Below are 21,066 nucleotides of genomic sequence, written 5' to 3'. Positions count from 1 at the left end.
AAAATTAGTGACATTTTACTCGGTTGTTAACTGACTACGACATTCACTTGAAAATGGTAAGACAGCAGAGTCAAAAGCGGGGGTAAAACAACATCCTTACTATGTGATAGGAATGAAACTCAGCAAATTTGAATAACGCAAGCTAATGTATCGTTAATTGGAATGGTTTTATAGTGGACAGGTTCAATACAATTAAACTGCGTTGTTTTTGATTTGATTTTAATGTTTGTGCCAAAATCGCGTCAGATAGATCAAAATTGAAAGGCAACAGATTCTTAGAGAGAAGAATTTCCCACATATACGTTCGAAACAACATATGTAGGTACATACACTGCCGGCCAAAAGTTCGGGTACGTACACCAGTCAAAATTTCTTGCCGCACTAAAAGTTAGATAGCGGACTCAAAAATAAAGATAATCAAACGTTCTTCATTTTGCTTTTTTAGAAAATTCTATACAATTTTATTTTACCCTGGTACGTATTTTTGAACATGGCCGTATTTTGGCTATTTTTTAGCCGCCGGAAATAAAATCCGAGTCTTAGGGAAAAAATTTTCCTCGGTTTTTTCTATGGTAAACGTAAAAGGATATCAAAACCTACATTTTTGTTTTTTAGAAAGCTTCGTACGATTTTTTCCGTCCCAATATTGCATTTTTAGCTGAAAAAAACATGTTTTAGAAAAAAAAGCTGTAATTAAATAACTAGAGGGTTTCAGAGAAAATGTCAGGAAGGTAAAAAGTTGCTCACGTTCACACTGGAGTAGCCTGAATTTTTTCAGAATTTAGAAGAAAAATATTTTTTCAATAATTGGGTCTGGACTGATGAGTGGAGGGGCAATTTTTTAGTTCGAACTTGGAGAATCAGCGTCAGTTGAGTTGTTGTATCTCGAAAACTATCAAATTTAAGACTATATATTAAAAAGAAAAAACTTTAAGCATTTGAACTTACTTTTTGACGCAAAAAAAAAAAAAAAAGATATAATAAATCACGTCTCTCAACTCATCTATACGAGTTTTTCGTTGTAAAAAAAATCGAATTTGCTCCGAACAGCCCATATTTATCGATACATTCATTTTTCGGGATAATTAGATACGACATGCCTTGATTACGTAAAGTAGTAATCATGCCTCGTTTTTCAATACGAAGTTCTTTAGATTTAGTCAGTTTTACCCGTTAAAAGATTTCGGAGCAGGAAAAATTCAAATAAATTGTACCAAGTACTATTCGCACGTACCGATCGCACATGAGACTGTCGAAACGAATCCAAAATACATACTTCGCGTGACTTCCATACGATGTAAACACGAAATCCAGATGCAAAATAAAACAAACTCTACGCGTAGTTGTAAGCTCACATTGAGTGTATGAAGGTAAACAATTGCTCAATATATGTTTTTTTTTTTAATTCGTTTCGACAGTCTTCAGTGCGAACAGAACGTACTAACATTTTCATCGACTGCGTGGTAAGAACTTCGTATTAAAATCACTGCAACACTACCAAGATAGACATTATTTGAACGCTCGTTGGTGTTGGTTCGGTACTTTTTCCTAAATATAGAACGCTTCACGATTTTCAGTATCATCTTTGACTGCATGATTTGTCTTCACATCATGTAAATTTAAATGAACTCACATGATATCAAATAAATAGATTATATCTTATACCACGTTTATCTCTGACTTTATAATGCATAATCGGACAAGTCGTCCTTAAAGTACGATGATTTGATCAGCAATCGACACTATAGGCGTCATTAGAAATTTCATCGCAGAATTAATTTCTAGCTTGCGAAGATAATTAATTACGTTGGAATTTCTCGATGCTCCAGTGAATCAGATTCCAAAGTAAAGAACATGGAGATATCTAAAAGAACCTAATACCTAGTCCGTATTTTTGCGCCTGATTCTGATAATTTGGGGAGTTTGGACATTGTACAGAAAATTTTCATGCTTATCGGAACATATTTTCCCAAAAACTTTCATACTTTTATAGTCCTGCATCAGAGGAATCACGGCGAATAAAATTCCGGGCAAACAAAGCTACGTTAGGCTTTTCAGTCAACTTTTGAATGTTGGACCACGCGAAACAATACAAATGTTTTTAACTTCCCGTTTCTCTGATTTCAGAGAAAATAGGAAGTTATTGTAATCACCCCGAAAATAAAAAGTTGAGTTCTCGCTAGATCTCCACGTTTTGAGGTCCGGAGAATCATCTCCAATCATTTTCAAATGGACGTCTGTGTGTGTGTATGTATGTATTTATGTATGTATGTACGTGCGTGATCAATTTTTTGTCCGACGATATCTCGAGAACGAGTAGTTAGATTTTGATGAACTTGGTCTTAATCGACGCACCTCTTTCAGACTTAGACCTGATTAGATTTTGGCTGTGATTGGTTTAGCAGTTTTTGAATAACTTAAAAAACCAAATTCACAAAAATAAAATAAAAATGGTGTTATCTTCGCAACGGATGAACGGATTTGCGTGAAAATTGTTATCCGAGGGTGTTTGGGGTCGCTGATCACATATCTGAAGTCACATTTGAGAAAAAAAAAAGACGAGTAGTGCGCAAGAAGCGAGTTTGGCCTCTTGTATCGAAATATACTAGTTTCGAGCACAAATAAAGGAAAGTTCTCAACTCTGGCTCACAGTCAGCCCAAATTCGCTTGTTCTAGATGGGACCATATTCTTTAGTCAAGGGTACGATGATGCCTTTGTTTGTTGTCAGAACTTTACCCTGTACGGTAATATTTTTCAATCAGCGATAATTATTCTGGAAGATAAATTCAGTACTGTGCACTATAACCTATACGGTAGACAACCTCCCCCCCCCCCCCCCCCCCCCAGTTCAGGAAAGTTCGCTGAATTTATACGGTAGAAGTCGAACGGTGTGAAGAAAGCCTTACATGTTGGGTTGGGCGCAGGTCCCGATCGATTCATCGCTTCCGAAAAGACGTGGAGCGAATAGCCTCCGTCGACGAGCGGCAACGAAGGACCGTCGCTCCCATCCCGACAAAGAAAAACAGCGAGCGTATTTTCGATTTTGAAAAAAAGTAAATATGGCGCTAGACTTTGCGGCTACCTACAAGGTTCTCGTTCTAGGAGATTCGAACGTTGGTAAAACTTGCATCGTTCATCGGTATTGCGATGAGCGGTACTATGACACTTACATATCAACCATAGGTGAGTCATTCTAACGTACTTCGTATAAACATTATTGTTCTGCGATTGAAATTGTGCGTTATACAGTGTTTGCGATTTTCGATATAAATTTTCATTTTATCGGCTGTTTTTTTGCGACATGTCTCGACTAATCACTCTCGGTCTATGTCTATCGTTCGTTATGCATTATAGTTACGAATTTTGTTTTGAGATAGAAATTTTCTTTTCTAGGTACACTCAAAGCCTTTGACGGGTCAATGTTTTTAATGTATAGATATTCGAGGCGCCTGGCTGTCTGTCGTGAAATACGTTGGGATATTCTTAAACAACGCCATTTTGAAATTTAATACAAATATAATTTTTTTTTATCAGTACCCAGTTCTTGGTAGTGTGTTGTTTTCATTGTTAATTTCTTGTCTGCCTTCTTTTAAGTGGCAAAGTTTGGTAAATGTTGACCCGAGTTATACTCCTGAAATCTCGTTCTACGTCACATGCTTAATATAGCTACGCTGTATTTTATGAGTATTATTATTATTTGCAGTATCACTTTGCAAAAGTTTAGACAAATTTTCTTCTCAATGAGATATTCTGCGTAGGCTATAAACTTTTCTTCGATTTTATCGAGCCGGCTATAAGCGTAACGGCTGTGTCTTATACAGAGTTTGCAAATCCTGACCAATTGAGGAAAAATGTGCATCCATTTTACCAGTTTCTACATTTTCATGTTTTTTCACCTCACCTGCAATATTGTGAATATAATCTTGCAATCGTAACTCGGAAATTTGTTATAGTCTAATTTTTTAATTTCTACGGAATATTTGCCGGTGAATAGCAAAATAAGATAAAATATTTATTTTTATAATTTAGAAAAGGTATTGCTTCTAACTCGTGAATATTTTAGTCGGGCTTACACTTGATAAATGAATTTTTTTTATCGTTGACAGTCATCGGAACTGCAGTGATACGACTCCTAAATAGCGAATAAAAATAAACTAGCAGATCTGAGACTCAATGTATAACTATTCGGCATTTCTGTTAACCGTACAACTGAAAATGAACATTTTTTTCTTACAGGCATCGACTTCAAACAAAAAATTATCAATTTAGATGGTACTCCGATTAAACTCCAAATATGGTAAGTCATTTTTGTTCTACATCAACCGAGGCAAAAATAACATACCATTTTATTCGGTTGATATTAGGTTATACCTTACTAGATATTAATATTTGTTACCATTAACTCATTTGTACTTTTAACGGGCTCATCGATTCTATCCGATTTGTTGGTCAGAATAAAATTTTTAACTCCAGAGACTGTATGCTGGGTATTATTAAAATTGATACTCCATCCAACCGTTGAAATATTTGATCTCATTGATGTCAAAATTTTAGAGAGTCTCTATATTTTGTAACCTGTTGTTTTAAATAATTTAAATAGAAGTAAACTTGGTGTGACGTAACTTGTATGCTTGAAGCCATTAGAAGTTACATACGAAGCAAAAATTATATGTGAAAATTCTAAAAAAGTATATAATATACCTCGGAAATGCAATTTTAATTCTTGCTTTGGAAGTAACTTTTAATCTGTTTAGGCTTAAGATCGAGGTTTTTTTTTCATCTTAAAACGCATTTCCAACATCACATTTTATGGCGATAGGTAAATCTTTACTTTTCATCATGTATATGAAAATGTAGGAAAAGTATTGGATTCGATCGAAAATGACTTTTTCTAATTTCAATAAATGTTGATGTTTTCAGAACTCTAGTATAAAAAAAAACAGACATTTAGGAAAATGTTGATCTGTGAAAATAAAATCAAAATTTCAAGTTTGTAATAGCGCCTGCGATGTTCTCTAAAATGGCTGGGTGAAAAAATCTGAAATGGACGCGGATTTACATGCAAATAATGGGTATCAAACAATGAAACCATGTCCCATACTTTCTAACGTATGCTTTCAACGAAACAAACCAAAAATCGAAATATTTGAAGTACTCCGACAGAGTTTATGTGATGTTGATAAAAAGTATTATACAAATTATTACAGAACGGATAAGCTAATGGAACAGAGAACAATTTTATGAAAAAATAATACTATAATATTTTATCACATAGTTGACGCTCTTTCCAGTAAGTGAATTGGTTTGTAAAGTGATGGAAAGTACGAAGAAAAATATCATTTTTACGACTAGTTTTTCCTACAACGAGTTGCAATTAGAAAAATGATATCGTAAGTTTTCACATTTGTGACGAAAGTGAAAAACCTTCACAAATTCTCCTAAAAAAATGCTTCTGAACATAGGTTTAAGTCTTGTAATGCAACACCGAAATAATGTCAAAAAAATTGCAGGACGAAATGTTGAAGGGTATTCGTTTCAACAGAATATTCTCCGTGTATAATTAACTCGCGGAAGGGAAGATGGATCAGAGGCTGACTAATTATGACACGAGGCTTCAGTGTTATCTTTTGTGTCATATCAACCAGATTTGGGGCTGACTCGTGTTTTGTCTTTCAGGGACACCGCTGGCCAAGAAAGGTTCAGAACTCTCACGACGGCCTATTACCGTGGAGCGATGGGCATTCTTTTGATGTATGACGTTACCAGCATGGAGAGTTTTAATCATCTTTCGTATTGGCTTCGTAATATCCAAGAGGTAAATCACATTGAAGACAAAATTACCATTAGGCGTCGTATGAATCACCGCGTCGATCGTAAAAGTAAGAAAAGAAATTGATCTTAAAACGAAGAAGTTTGCGTGAAATGCGTAAAAATTTATTAATACCGATTAGTTTTCTCGGTTCTGTATAAGTTTCCTTGTGTAGAGAAAATGATTCACAATATTATACTGACAGGGAGCAGACTTTGAATAAGAATAAGCTTCCAGCATGTCATACTGGACAACACAGCAACGAGATGGTTCGTTTTATCCAACCACATTTTGACGAGATCAGTTTTGAGAATGTATTCGAGTTCAAACGAAGCCTGAATATTTGATTATTTAGGTCCTTCCTCCATGCGAATATACTGACCGATTGTTCAAACGTTGTTCTGATTTTCAAAAAATACTGTAATTTTCTAGCGTCACTTTCGGCGCCTTGTTGCCTGGGTGTAATAACTGAAATTTTTCCTGAATTTGCTTCACCATGCACCTACTACATCAATTATTTCTAGAATTTTCTAAACGGCATAGCGTATTTTACGATGGAACAAAAAATTTTATTTCAACTTCTAACTTTACTTAAGTTGCAGTGAAGTGATTCAATTGTCCATGTACGTATAAAATGTTGTAACTGTGGCATTATCACTTGCATATTGAGGGACACCACCATTGTCATTCTACTTTTTCGTTCGAATTTGTTTTCGGAATATATTTCAACAAACGCTCGGAAAGATTTCGAATTATTATTACTCTTTCTGGAGAGATTTCACGAGAAAATCTAAAATTCTTTAAACTCTCTTTGTGCAGTTGCGCAGCCTTTTGCCCTTGTTGAATATTAATTATATTGCTTGAGAAAGTCGATACAATTGCGTAAAAAAGTACGCCTCATTATAAGTCATTTCGCGAAAGTTTTCGGAAGTTAAGTAAATCAGCGAATCACATCTTCCGAAACATTAAATTTTGTCTTTTACGTCGCTCTTCTACTTGAATCACCGAGTCCAGTATAGAAAAATAAATTGCAAACATGGGATTAAGTATAATGGACTACCGTATATTTCTAATCTCGAAGTTTGGACCAAATGGTATGGTTACTATTCTTTAAAATTACAAATGTTTAACATTGTATTCGATTAATGTAATCCGTTCGAATTCGAATTAATATAGATAGAAGTGCTCTTACGTTCGATATCGAATTAAACATTAAAACAAATATGTAGCAGCTTAGCAAATAATTTGTTAACTATAGTAGCCTTTTAGGCTACATTTAAAATGAATACAAAGATAGAGAGAGATTGAGTTTCGTAAAATATGATCTAATTTCATGTAAAATTTCAATCGGCAGATGTCAAAGTAAATTTGTTTGAACATGTTTTAATTTTTTTAATTTCTACACTTTGCTCAAGGGAAAATAAATGCATTGCCCGGATCAGAAAAATTCCAATATGGATAACCGACTTCGCTAGGCGTATGTAATTTAGGCAATTAGAATTGACCCTCCTCGTAGTAGAAAGCGATCCTTAAATATATTACGAGAAAACCTTTTGGAACAACTCGCTTTATCAGCTGAGCATGACATTCCAGGTAGCAAAAACAATATAGAAGACGTAACAGTTATGCCGGATGCCCATTTGTAATTTAATTTTGTAATGTTGACGTGATCTATCGAAAGAAGTATTTGGAAATAGCTAGCGGAATTCGTAAAAGCGTTTGTAAGTGGTGGCGTGATAAAGCAAATGGCGTTACAAGTACGAAAGTATTTTAAGTAAAACTTAGAATACCCTGGTGACTAGTATTTCACTTGTTGCAGAATGCCTCGCCAGATGTAGTTAAAGTGTTGGCAGCTAATAAATGTGATGCCACAACTCACAGGGCAGTTGATGCTATCAGAGGAAATAAAATTGCTGAAAATTTCGATATGCCCTTTTTCGAGGTTTCCTGCAAAGAAAATATTAACATCGAAGAAGCGTTCTTAACTTTAGCCAGGAGAATACGGGAACAACGGGGTCGTCGAGTAAGTCATATATGAAATTCTATACCATCAAGTTTGGTTTTTTTAAATACACACAGAGAGAGGATTTCTCGAATTCACGAAATACGCGATCAAATATAGTAAAAGAAATTTTTTCTTTTTTTTAATACAAATGTTACTTGCACCAACAGAAAAATAACCAGGACAACAATTTGGATTATCGAGTAAAACTATATTCATTAGAATAAAAAAAACACGTTTCTCGCCATATTTAGTCGACATATTTGGTAAATTCAATCATTTTTCTGTGTGTACTTCTAACCGTCTGAAATATTCATTCTATCGACAACTTTTTCGTTTCAAACCAACTGTCGTATGTTCATGAATTCTTTATCGATAGTGACTGCAGATCGAGGATCTAGGAATTACAGATAGTGTCTTTTGTTCGTTTTTCCGGTGTTTCGCAAAATTGTTGGGCTTATGGGGAAATGAGAAACTATGTCAGCTGATTGTGTACAAGAAAGCAATTTAGCCGAAAAAAAAATTTGTCACCTCTTTGTTTTTCCATCTAGTTTTGTTTTTACCATCATATGTAATTCTTAATGTATAGTTGATGGTTTTTGGAACTCAGGATTTTGTAAGCTTTTTCATGCTTGCGGTACCTAATCCAACTTTATCATAGTTTTTTTTTTTAATTTGTTAGTCTTTACTGTCATTGGAATAAATAACATTGGTAGAAATTTTTCAGACGATTTTTTCCGGTTCCAAACTATTCATGCAGAATATGCATTCATTCTCAATTCTCAAGAAACAAATCAGTTTTTTATACGTTTTCAGATCAAAATCTGAATCTGACTTTTACATATCCGAATCACCGATAGTTGATAGTTTTTACATTTAAATTATAGAAAATTCGAAAACTCAATTTTCAATATTTGTTAACAGAGTACTAGTCATTGTCAGAACCGAAGTAGGATTTATATAAAACTCTAAACGAAGCTTCAAATGTTCCGTAATCATACAGAAGCTAAACTTCTTGAAAATCATTCGAACTTAGGTACATTTCGAGGTAATAGCGCGCAATAAACTTATACCGGTTATTTCCGTGATGCACCCTTGTAGGGACCCCTAAGTATAGGCAAATCAGGGTACAAGTCCACTCTGAGGAGCTCCGAGTTTCGCCGGCGTGACGTCAGTCGTGTGGTAACAAAAGAGCAACGGGGCTGTTCAGAATCGACGTGTATCTTGATTTGCCTACAATTAAGGGTCCCTATGGGAGCAGATCACGGAAGTAAAGCGGTATGTAAATCGTGAGTATTACAAGCAATGAAATTGCACTGATTTTGCGATATAAAAAGATATACTTTACTATGCGTGACGTCATATCGTTGCAGGTTTTCAATCTGCTGTACGTGGTTCAATTTTCGTTTAATCGGAAAGATAAAATATATTACCTAATTATTGTTGGTTTCTCCGCTTCATGCGAATAAAAAAAACCTGCGACACACACCTTGTCGCATCTGAGATGATTTTTGGTTGTTGCTCTATTTAATGGCACGCGTCCACCTGGAATAATATGTCACGACATTTCTCTGCCAAAGGCAAGCCTATTCGAAGCTTCGGAGAGGGAAGGAGCAAATGCAGTGATAACAGCTCAGTCGCCGTCGCAGCAAGGCGATGCATGGCGTTGCACGTGTTAGCCTGGGGCTTGATATTCTGACTGCTGGGTCTTTAGTGACAGCTATAGAGGCTCCTTGAAAGAAGTGGTATGGTTTTATAATGCAAAGCTCATCGATATTATGATATTTAAATGATATAAAAAGTATTGAAGTACTGGAGTATCAAGGTCTTAATCTTAGGAACGTTCGTTCATTCCTAATTTTTAAGACTTATAGAAACACAGAAAAATTGAAAAAAAAAAAAAAAATACCTACGGAATTTTATATACGTACATAGTATTCATATGTTTTTTTAACGTTGGCTGTCTAGAGAGAAGATCATTTTTTTCGAACGGTTTGGTAAGTGTGTCAATCTAATTTTCATATTAAAAAAGGATTCGGATTATGCTTTTGTATATATTAGTTCCGTGATTAACTTGTCGACTTAGTATTTATTGATAGTTCCGTTTTCCCAAAATTCTCAAAAAATTCTGCAAAATTCTTTATTACGATTATTTCAACGATTAGTTCCGTAACAGAATAAGTTTTTTTTTTTTTTTTTTCTTCGCTAATATGAGAAAGTATTAAAAGAAGCAGGGAAAAAAATTATTCCATTGTGAAGCTGATCTTGAAACGCTCCGAACAAAAAATAGAACATTTGCCAATCTCGAACGATCTTGAAAAATCGGAATATTATTCTTACTTGTTCAGCAAATCTTTCTGTATCGTGTAACTTGACGTAATGTACCATATTAAAATTTTAACGCAACTGATCACATTCGAAAGAATCTGAGGATCTCCGGATACGTTCACGTACAAAACTTTCCCAACAAATTGACATACTGACCAGAAAACTTTAGAACAAATTATTTGGTCTGTGCATAGGTACAAGAAAAAATGCTATAACAGTATTGGACAAGTGCTACTCTTACGAAGAAAATGTGTTGGTTCCAGGATTTCGTCAAGCTTTTCGTTAATTCAGTATTGAAGTAGTTGATTGACTCTACAGTTTCGTAGAAGTTGAAAGAGTAGCCCTAGTCCAGTTTTCTTGAGAAAATATGTCATTATGTGCGTATATAAAAGCAGTTAATGGGGCACAAAATGCAAGATTAGTTGATTTATGAAACTGAAAAAATGAAACATTACAAGTTAACGCGCTTTTAAATTCTCTAGACATCGAAGGATTCAAAAGATAAATTAAGGACGTATAGTGCTATATTAAAAGTCTACATATTCCTTATAGCCGTACATACATCTATTGTACGCGAAAATGCAACGGCTTTATAAGACATTTGCGTTGGAGATACAACTATATGTTTCCACATTTATTATTATTAGATAATAATCGCCTGCTGGTATAGAAAACGTAAAACCTTTACGGAAAGAAACCTTCATCTCGTTGTCAATATTATGATTATAGGTTGAAGTAAAATTGATAAACTTTCCATGGCTGTATGTCAATTCCTAGACAGTTTGTAAAACGTATAGAAAAACTCTAACTGCTTTTGGACGCGTGAAAATGATGCTTTTAAATTTGAATAGTTTCAAAATATGTTCGTGCTGCTATTGGTTTTTTCTTATGTTACAATAGTGAGTAAACACTGCATTCATGAAGATGGACCAAAAATTGTTTTATGATTGTTGATGAATATAATTTTTGGGAATTTTGTCTCACCAATCAATGATCCAATTCAATTGGGATTTGTTTTGTTCGAAAATATATAGATACAGTTTCTATTTCCACATTCTTTTCATTCGAATAAATTTCAAAAGCGATTCAACTGACGTACTTTAAATTCGGCAAAAGTATTCTCGGACACTTGTATCTTTGTCACGAATCGATCCTTTTCTCTACAAAGTAGCCACCGTTTGAAGTTTGATTTTTCGTCAAGAATTTACCATTTCTTTATTTAATTATCAAATAATAATACGATAATGAAAAGAAACGTGGGGTCGTGGCATAGAGGATAAATAAGAATACTGCCTCTGAATTCAAAGTGACTCAGTTTGAGTCATTTTTGAGATAGCATGCAATGGGCAGCACCTCCATTCCAATAAACGAATACGTAAATGGAGATTGTCATGTTTTTGAATAAAACAAACACCAATCGAATTGAATGATTAGTTAACGATTTATAAATTCCCAAATTTAATCAAATTTTTTAGCCTTCTACTCGTATATGTCTTCTCCTGAATAGTAACTGATGATGAGATGCAAGATTGATCCGTTATTGTGATTCAGGTAAAGGCCTCATGATTAGAAATCAGTTGATTTGTATGTATGTAGTAAGCAAGCGCTGAGCGCGTAAGGCCCCGCTGACCCGTTGTGTCATATATTCATATATTTCATGACGTCAGAAGCAGGGCAATTTCCTTGTCGAATTGTGCGAGAACGGGGGTACGAATCTGACCAGAAATTCACAAATCGTAGCTTGAATAAAAGAGTATGTCAGTATCTCAATTATTGCTAACGTAGATCGCTGATAGTATTTATTACGAATAATGATGAAATGAATAAAATCACGTCACATCAAACATGGCTGATCGGAACTACCGATTCGTTGAATATTCACCGCTTCTACGATTTCAGAATTTCTTTCACTTCCGACAGGGAGATGCAGACGTATAAAAGCACACACATAATCCGGGAAAACCTATTTCACCTGTTATCTTTCCGTAAATATGGCACGATTCGACAAGGAAATTTTCAGGTGGCAAGGGCCGGTTCATGATCCACAAGAAGTCTGTCTCCACTTGTAAGTGATTTCATTGGCCGGATCTAACGGAACTGGCCAATGAAATCAGCGGCCTTAGTTCAACGTTGAATGTCCAGAGGCGCTGTAAGTGCTTATGACGTCACGCAATGGATATTTACAAGCTAGGTCAGCGGCGCCTCATTGATGGTGTTTGGCCTGACTCTGACAAGGAGAGTATCAGACCTTCGGATCACGGATTTTGCTCGAACTTTTATACTGGTATTTCTTTGGCCCAAAAAATGCTACTTCTGATGTTTAGTTTCATCCATTGAGCCTTCCTTCGCTCAATTTACAAAAGTTCAGGTTGATCTAAATTTTCAATACGGCTCTGAGATAATAATATATTCATGATTTACGTTAGAATTTATAAGAGCCTGTCATCGAAACTAAAGCAGAGGCCAATGAAAACTTGTATTTAAGACAAAAATGCACAACAGATTTCGTTTATTACGGCATTATACTCATCAAACTGATAATTTAATTAATTTCGAGGGAACACGGAACACGGAACAATGGACGAAACTATACACCAGAAGGTCTTTATTTTGGGCCAGAAACACCCCTTTACAGATTTTCAACTGAATCCGGGATTCAGAGGTCTGACACTCCTTGTTAGAGCAAGTCGACGGTACATATAATTCATAATCTTCGTTTTTGCTGGCAGAAACAAAAAAGCCTTCATTGTGCCTATTAACGAAGAAAAATATTAAAGCGACATAAAATAAGCTGCTTTGTATACACGGAGTAAATATCATAAATGGCGCATATAAGATACCTAAATAAATTATTTGTGAAAATTACATGAATGGGACGAGAACGACTAGTGGAAGTGAAAAAAATTGAATGAATTGCTGGAATTAAACAAAATCTAACCGTTCATGAATTGGTACAAAGAAAATCGATTTCTGACAGGCTTTGTATTATCGCGAAATAATGTATTATTGTTGCTTTTGTATATTTGTAACTTACAGCAATTTGTATAAACTCTTTGATATATGACTATCCTATGTGCTAAGCGTTTGTAGCTCGTTAAGGTTAATTATGAATTGGGGCGGGCGTCTTGTTTAAAAATATATTTAAGTTTAAGAAATTTTTATTCAACTATATATGTTGCTTCTTTAAACGCACAATTTATTATCGACACGCACTACGGCTGAAACGATCTCTTAACAGGAATTGCCGAATTCGGTAGAAACTGTTGCATACTAAGCAGCACCAAAGCTAATAGACCTAGACCAAAAAGTATTTACTGTAAATTTACAATTTCTTTATACCTATTTTTTTCATCAAAACGCTGGATCGTAATATTATCGCCGCCCCATAGGAAAAATTTTCTTCTCTTAAGCTGGTCTTTTGAGAAAATTTAAGAGCGTTTTATAAAAATTTGTTACCATTTATCCCACGTTGTATTTTAACGCTTTTCGCCATAGTTCAATTATGCACTCTGGAGTGCCCTGACCAATATTAATTTTACCGCAGAGTTTATCAATTGTGCGATTTTAAATTTGAATCTGAATAAACGGAACCTTGAGCAGTAATATTCAAGGCAAAACACTACCATGTCAATTGCTTATGCTTTTATCTGAACTTCGCAGAGGCCCATATATTCCAAGCTGTTTTATAAAATTATAATGTCACATCTATTACCCACGAACGAGGGGTTGACATGCACCTTCGTAACCCCGTGTAAACTATTCGTGAAATCTTATAAAAGTATTTAAAATTTCTGAAATCCCGTAAAATAATGTGTTGAAACCCCGCGAAATCTTTTGAAATCCCATAAGATCTCTGATATCCAATGGAATTTCTTGAAACCGAATGAAATTCTTTGAAATCCGTTGCAAAATTGCAATAAAATGATCAAGTCATTTAAATTCTCTGAAATCATTGAAATTATGCTGTGTACATACAAATTAATGAGTGGTCAATCCGTCGCCCATGAACGTGGCTCTTACAATTAAACCACACTACTACTGCTTTAGTGACACAGCCCTTGGGAATAATTGATAATGGTCTCTGAGAGTACGTAAAATAATTGGAATCCAGTGCGTGGAGTTTTGGAGTCTTGTAGCGCGCTAGTAATCGCGTTGGAGTTAAGTCTGTGACTGAAGTAAAGCTCAATTTGAACATTAAGGCCCATTGATGAATAATTGTAAGCACTGTAAGCACTAGTGGTCTCCGGTAATAGACATTACTCATCGGTTATGTATAATACCACAAAGATGATTACTCCCGAGTGGGTCAGACATAGGAAAGAACAGGGCTAGTTGTAACAGGTAAGTTGTTACAGTCAAATTGTACATAACATGTCTGAGCCGATTAACGATCCTATGTAAAATATTGTATTACATTTTTTCGAAAAGCTTGAAGTAGTTATTGAGAGACAATTATGCAATAGTGAAGCAAGTAGACCACCAGCTTGCATGTACATTACATTATATCCTGTAGAGGGAAAGCAAATTGGGTTGCATGAATTTGAATGAGTTTTAGCTTCAACTTTCAAGAAGATACAAACTGCATAACGCATCTTCTGGAGATCGTACTTTTTTCTTACGATCAATACTATATACTGCCACTAAAATATTCCTCTGGGAAAAGACCGGTGATAATTTTTTGAGGCAAGATACGTCAAGCTCTACAAGAACTAGAAGCGCATTGTTAACATTTTATTTGTGGGAATGGAAATCGTAAGTCATAGTTACAGAGTAATCGGTTCGTACATTGCATGTGTTGCAAGAGATGGGCTCGCGTAGTGGAATTTGCTTTGTAAATAGTACAATTCATCCTGATTGGCCTCGCCAAAATTTTATTAATAAATCTAAATATAATTCCTACTAGAAATATATTCATTTTAGTACGATCTGTTATACTTGTAGGCTCGTATTGTGTTGCTTCTCAAAAAAAGCAAAACCGTAAATTTTTGAGAATATACACATGGTCACATTAGCATCTTTTGATAATCAAAAATACTTATAAAACAAACGATTTTATTTGCTCGATCTAAGTATCTAACTAAACTACAACTTATTCACGTCTACATTGATTCGGATCAATGCATCTGTGGTTCGATGCAGTTAAATAATTTGTTTGTCGGAAGTGAACGACTACTGGAGATTGTTCATGTAATATGAATTTATAAAATCGGACTTTTTTTTTTAAATCAATTATTTGCGTAAAACTGTGATATCTATAAAGTTATAAAAAATATTTAATCAATTAAAGTTATAAATGGATTGATTCAAATGTGATATTCAAGCAAATCTTTAAATGATATTGGCTAGTTGATTCACGTAAATAGAACTAAAACTTGTTATTACTAACTTTATTTTCATTTTAACAATTTCACTTCTCGTTGTAAGAACTACCCCGATGTGAAGCGACTCATTGAAATACACATATATTCTTTACACATGGAAATAATATTTTTGCAACGTTGCATTGATTTAAAGATGCCAAATTAATTGCGTACAATGGGTCGGAGACCATTGATTTAACGAAAACTTCTGATTTGCCAAATTTTCCGTAAAAAAAATTTTATCCGTAGATGATTATTGAGTTGAAATACTTCCTCACCTTCAATTGCTTTCTCCTACCTAAATTCGAGTACACGCTTGTGGCGTAACGAAGCGATATATGGCATCGATAACTGTAAGGCTATCATCTGTAGATGGTTTTGGATTAATTTTGCGAATAAAAAAGTGAGGCTTTGGTTTTCTCACGTGGAATCAATATACTGCAAAAAATACGATGAGATAAGTTTTTTCAAATTAAATACGGTCAAGGCAGAGTCATGCATTTTTTTCCCAAAAGATGCCACAGCGCCATATTTTCATTCCCAATAGTAATATTTCATCAGATATCAGATAACCCATCACAGAAAAAGAAAAAGCATCGATGGTTGGGCTTAATAACAATTCACACGAGATGTCGTTCAGTTTCCGTCAGCCTCTAAGATATTGGTTTAGTTTTACTTATAATATTGGTCACAGTAACCCATTCTGAGAATTTTTCAGCATTTATACTATGTGCAATTATTGTGAAATAATAAGCATATGTTTGTAACCTTTTAATCAATCACTTTGTAGAATAATTCGGTGTTCGAATGGTTCATAAATAATCAAGCACACTTTTTACATGTATTGCATGTACTTGTGTTGTGTTTTGCACTGAGAAAATGTATGTATATATGTTTGTAATATCTAATAACTCGTCACCATCTAATCATTTATTGTTTGAATTTGTATTTCTGATTACAATGTCTAATTAGCTCATCAACATTGAAGATAATATACTCGAGAAGCACGAACTTAGTAATTTATTAATCATGTCATTTCATTATAAAAATTGAACAGTTTGAAACAACTTCGATATCTAGCTAATGTCAATAGACCATATGACTGACTTAAAGAACGACTGTGCCAAATCATTTTCTACTGTCATCAGTAATTTTGTAACAGTAAGATGAATGGCATGAATATTTCACTTTCTTTCTTAATAAATGTCTGAAACTAAATAATATCTTTGCTTAATGTTTACGTGGTTGAAAGTTGTACCGTATAAGCAACTATTTTTTAATTTCAAGACTGTGTGAAATTTAGTAAACCGTCTAGTAAAACAAAATGTACTCATATTTTGCAAATTTAACTACTTCAAAGTCGCTCTTAAGTATCCGCAATGGATTGAATTTTTCAATATTTGGTTACTTTTAATTTACTAACTTCAACCTTATCATTTTTTTAGATATGTGAGGTGTGGTGTTGAACGTAATACAATTACTACATTGGCAAACGAATTAGAAAAATGTAACGTTTTTATTTGGTGCAATATAAATTTTTATTGTCTACATATTCACAAAACTTTGAAAGCTTGTGGAATGTATTACAATAATACAATGCGTGTATGTTAACAGTGACCATTGCGATGTCACATGTTAATTGTGAAACAATTAAATGGCGCTATGTATTGAGTAATGAGGTGAGTCAAGAAAACAATCACACACATTCTGGGAAAATAAAACGCAAATATCCAGCTCTGTATTTTAGCAAACCTGAAATGCAATTGTTGGAAATTCAAAAACCTATTCCACATCACCTTCAAACACGCAATAATTTTTTCATCAATGACTAAAAATTTGCATGCACTTGAAACTATAAAATTAAAAGCCGAGTAAATTAACATGCTTTATGCAAATCAATATTATTGTACTCTGCCGTACCGTTAATCTTATCAATTATTCAATTGCCGGTTGTAATATATCAAGTGTACTTGACTTTCGGATTGATCAAGCTTCATCGACGACTCAAATTCCTTGCTACTAACACTATAAATTGTGTTAATAAGTTTATGAAGAGCAAATAAAACGTGATCTATAGCTATTGGTCAGGATAAAGTCGGAAAAGTTTAGCTAACAATGAATATTGCACTGCCCTCGATATTTAACGTCGTAACTCACAATCAGTGTCACGAGCTCTTTGGCTTTACTTGATCAATTGAATAGTCAGGCACACCATATTGGCAACAGTCAGAACTTGAATACTTAAATAACTTGTAACTCCTATTTATTATCAGATGTATAATTCCTAAGATATATACTATACAGTGTAAAGATTGTATAAATAATAGCGCGTTTTACTTCCATCAAGGAATTTGAAGAGTATTTCTAAAATTTAGTGATTGACTAATAATTTTTTCTATCAAAAAACGAAGTAGCGTTATTTAGTGCTTCTTCAAAATCGTACAACTCAGTAATAGCCATTAATATTTGGTTTTTGCTCAACGGTTAGAGATTTTTTGCTTGGTTTTTTTGAAAGAAGCCAGCGAGATGTGTCCTATACCATTTGTTATAGATCGTTTTTGCTCATTCTTTTTGATTCGCAAATTATCTCTGGAACTGCTCGGTCTTGGTTCAGCAGCATTTTCTTCAGATACTTCTATGTTTTCAACTTCTGTCTTGATGTTAGGTTGAACAGGATTCGGACTGCTGAAATTAATACCTGGTTTGCAGTACATTTCATACTATAACATTGTATCTACGATAGGTTTCTGTCGAACATTTAAGCGATTTCATCCACCTTCGAAACCTAATTTATAAGCCAATTAACAAATGGGAATATTTGTAAAACCACATTATGACTATCAGTTATCAACCTGATTCTTTTTACCTTGGCTCTTGTTGCAAAGAATTGTGACTATCATTTAACGAAGAATCACGTTTTTCCAGCTCATTATGTACGTCCATCATGGATTTAAATGCGTTTAAGCATTCATTTGATTGTGTGTTATGTACAGAAATTTTATTCACAAATATATCCACACTGTAAGGCGGTGTTTCAATATTTTCTAAAATTGTAAATAATATTTATAATTGAAAATTACTAGCCTGCAAAATCGAATGATACCAATTTGCACTATTATACATGTTAGTATATATATATTAGGCCTAATATATATCAATTTACCAACTGTTAATAGAACAACTTCTACATTGTTACCTCAACATCAGTCTAAATAGTATTCAGATTCTTTATCGCCTGAGTTTTCTTTTGTCGAATTTTATTTCAACTGAATACATACTGTCCAGAACACAAATTTGTGTAGACAAAATAATCTAGCTGAAGTTTTGATCAATCAAATCTACGGGATTGGCTGCGTTTTAAACAACAGTCGGCCAATCTGCAAACATGCATATGTCTACAGCTCGTGTCAGTGTGAATTTCCACTCAAGCTTGATTGATCGAAATTTCTAGTACATTTAAAATAAGTATAGATACTCACTTCTAATTAATTGAGCGCCGCTTAATTTATACTCTATAAGCGCTTCGTCTTTTCTTTTAATCAAATCTACAACAATCTCGTGTTTACGTTGTAATTCCATTACAGATTGACACAACGGTTTTGTAATTTCATTCCAAAACTGATGAGGACTTCCTTTTGTCAATTTTATATCAAATTTGAATTCACCCCCATCTATACAAGTTACAAGCTTGATCTCATCCACAGATATGTCGACTGCATATTTGGGTATATCATTCAGTATCACGTCAAAAGTCTCTTCAATGTTAAACTCGTCTACATCCAACATTGAGTTGAGCGACTGAAAAATCAATTAGATGAGTTTAAACCTGTGCGAGATACGTAATTTTTCAATCATTATTTTAGCATGTTTGTGATATTGTGCAAATATTAACTAGCAATTGGAGATACGAGAAATTCTTGTACAGTGATAAAATTCTATAGGTGTGATTTGATTATATGAAAGTAACAATGATGTACCTGACATCGTAGTAAGGCAACGTCTTTCGTTATAGTTTCCATCCATACTTCAACAAGATTTGATAATAATATTTTCCATACATCTTTGCTATGGGAAACGGATAATATGTATTCTGCGTTATTTATTTTAATATCTTTCCATTTATTCCCCATGGAGTAATTTTATGATTCTTCGTAAAGGAAAGCGTATTTCCTTCAAGCTTCACAAATGTTACGCAGTTTACTGTCTGCCATTACGTGTAAAAGTAAAATAGAATATGTTATTTATCGGTTTGATATTGGCATGTAAATTAAATATCAATATTTGATACGCTTATCAATTTTTTTTTTCTCATTTGGTTTGAAGAAGCTTTTCATTTATTAATATAATAAGAATTTTCTCGAAGCAATTCTGAAAATGTAACGTCGACGTAACGCTTCTAGTTGGCAATTTGTAGTTTGCACTTTTTTTCTACCGATTAATGAAATCGTTTTAAACATTGTGATATTATGGTGTTTTGTTGGTGTTTTTGTGACTATTAAGAAAAGTTCGGAACACTGATGTCAAAATATGGAAAATACAGTATTCAGATGTCAGTATCGTACCATAACCTCAAAGCTGGTAAAAATTAGTTGCAAGTATATATTCAGTGTTTTCGTCAATTTTCCCAACTTTTTTTAATGATCACGCAAGCACAGTCAATTGCCAACATTAATGTTCCCCGGAGTTTGAAACAATTTCATCACTCTGGAGAGAAAAAGTGTGTAATCAATGCGATACGTTTCGGTGACTTCGTCAGCAATGCAATATGTAACTATCACATGATCATTTTAGTTGTCAGCAGATACTAATGTATGTATGCATTTCAATCAAGGTTCGAATTAATATACTTTTCAGAGATGAGAAATTGAGTACATACCTCGGAATGCCTGAGTATGTTATAAAATGTTAATTTCAGTATATATAAAGGCACGCCTCAATTACTGTTGTTTACTAGGCTCCATGATTCTTGTATTGGATTTGATAACCATTCGTGACGCAGTTCGAATACAATTTTGGAATTAAATTCATAATGAATGATAATCGATTCTTCAAAATTTCGATTATCATGAAATCGATTCTCTATTCGATTTATTCGATTTAATATCAATTTACGAGAATCTGATTATGAACAAACTTTACGCAAAATAAGCGTAAGACGTAAAGCGTATGTTTCACATTGATTTAATTTTCTTTTCGTAATTCATATTTATCTTAAATTTACTTAGTTTGTACGATTTTTGTGGAATTGTTATCCGGAAAGCATAAGAGCTCAGATATCTGATTTAATTTTGTTTCTTGTTATCAACTGCTAATTTTCTTTGATTAAATATTGTAAAAGAAGATTTCTTTCTTTTTGTTTCACGCTTTTTTAATAATTCAAGTTGATCAGACGCGATCAGATTAGGAACCAGATTCTGCAGCACAGAAAATTCGCGATTAATAAATTAATTCAGGCGCGTCAGCTTTGGAATCCGGTTAATTCACAATTCTGAAGAGGGCAGCGGCTCTAGCAGTTCTACACGAATCCATTTTTAGCGACCGGGTGCAGCTCTGGCGATTTATCGGC

The 21,066-nt window shown here is 34.0% G+C and overlaps 2 protein-coding genes across 6 annotated transcripts; one reads left to right on the top strand and one right to left on the bottom strand.

Moving 5' to 3' along the window:
- Positions 1 to 2,913: 2,913 nt before the first annotated feature.
- On the top strand, positions 2,914 to 17,265 carry LOC124215717 (RAS oncogene family member RabX4). Its single transcript, XM_046619429.2, has 5 exons — positions 2,914 to 3,184; positions 4,238 to 4,298; positions 5,678 to 5,816; positions 7,630 to 7,833; positions 9,393 to 17,265. Exons 1-5 carry the CDS (start codon positions 3,061 to 3,063, stop codon positions 9,489 to 9,491), a joined length of 627 nt encoding a protein of 208 aa, XP_046475385.1. The 5' UTR covers positions 2,914 to 3,060; the 3' UTR covers positions 9,492 to 17,265.
- Positions 16,998 to 20,528, bottom strand: LOC124215716 (non-homologous end-joining factor 1). Of its 5 annotated transcripts, none has more exons than XM_046619423.1 (5): positions 20,377 to 20,528; positions 19,478 to 19,704; positions 18,980 to 19,298; positions 18,367 to 18,544; positions 16,998 to 18,185 (listed from the first exon to the last, which is right to left on the bottom strand). In XM_046619423.1, the coding sequence occupies exons 2-5, from the start codon at positions 19,628 to 19,630 to the stop codon at positions 17,978 to 17,980; spliced, it is 858 nt and encodes a 285-aa protein (XP_046475379.1). In that variant the 5' UTR covers positions 19,631 to 19,704; positions 20,377 to 20,528; the 3' UTR covers positions 16,998 to 17,977. The 5 variants fall into 5 exon arrangements, with proteins under 5 accessions (XP_046475379.1, XP_046475382.1, XP_046475383.1 ...); XM_046619426.1 differs by having other exon boundaries at positions 16,998 to 18,182; XM_046619427.2 differs by having other exon boundaries at positions 19,478 to 19,565; positions 20,377 to 20,523.
- Positions 20,529 to 21,066: the final 538 nt, after the last annotated feature.

The sequence above is a fragment of the Neodiprion pinetum genome, chromosome 3 (genome assembly GCF_021155775.2).
Source record: "Neodiprion pinetum isolate iyNeoPine1 chromosome 3, iyNeoPine1.2, whole genome shotgun sequence".
Lineage (NCBI taxonomy): Eukaryota > Metazoa > Arthropoda > Insecta > Hymenoptera > Diprionidae > Neodiprion > Neodiprion pinetum.
The sequence above is the reverse complement of the archived record's forward strand: the minus strand, read 5'-3'. Positions and strand labels throughout refer to the sequence as shown.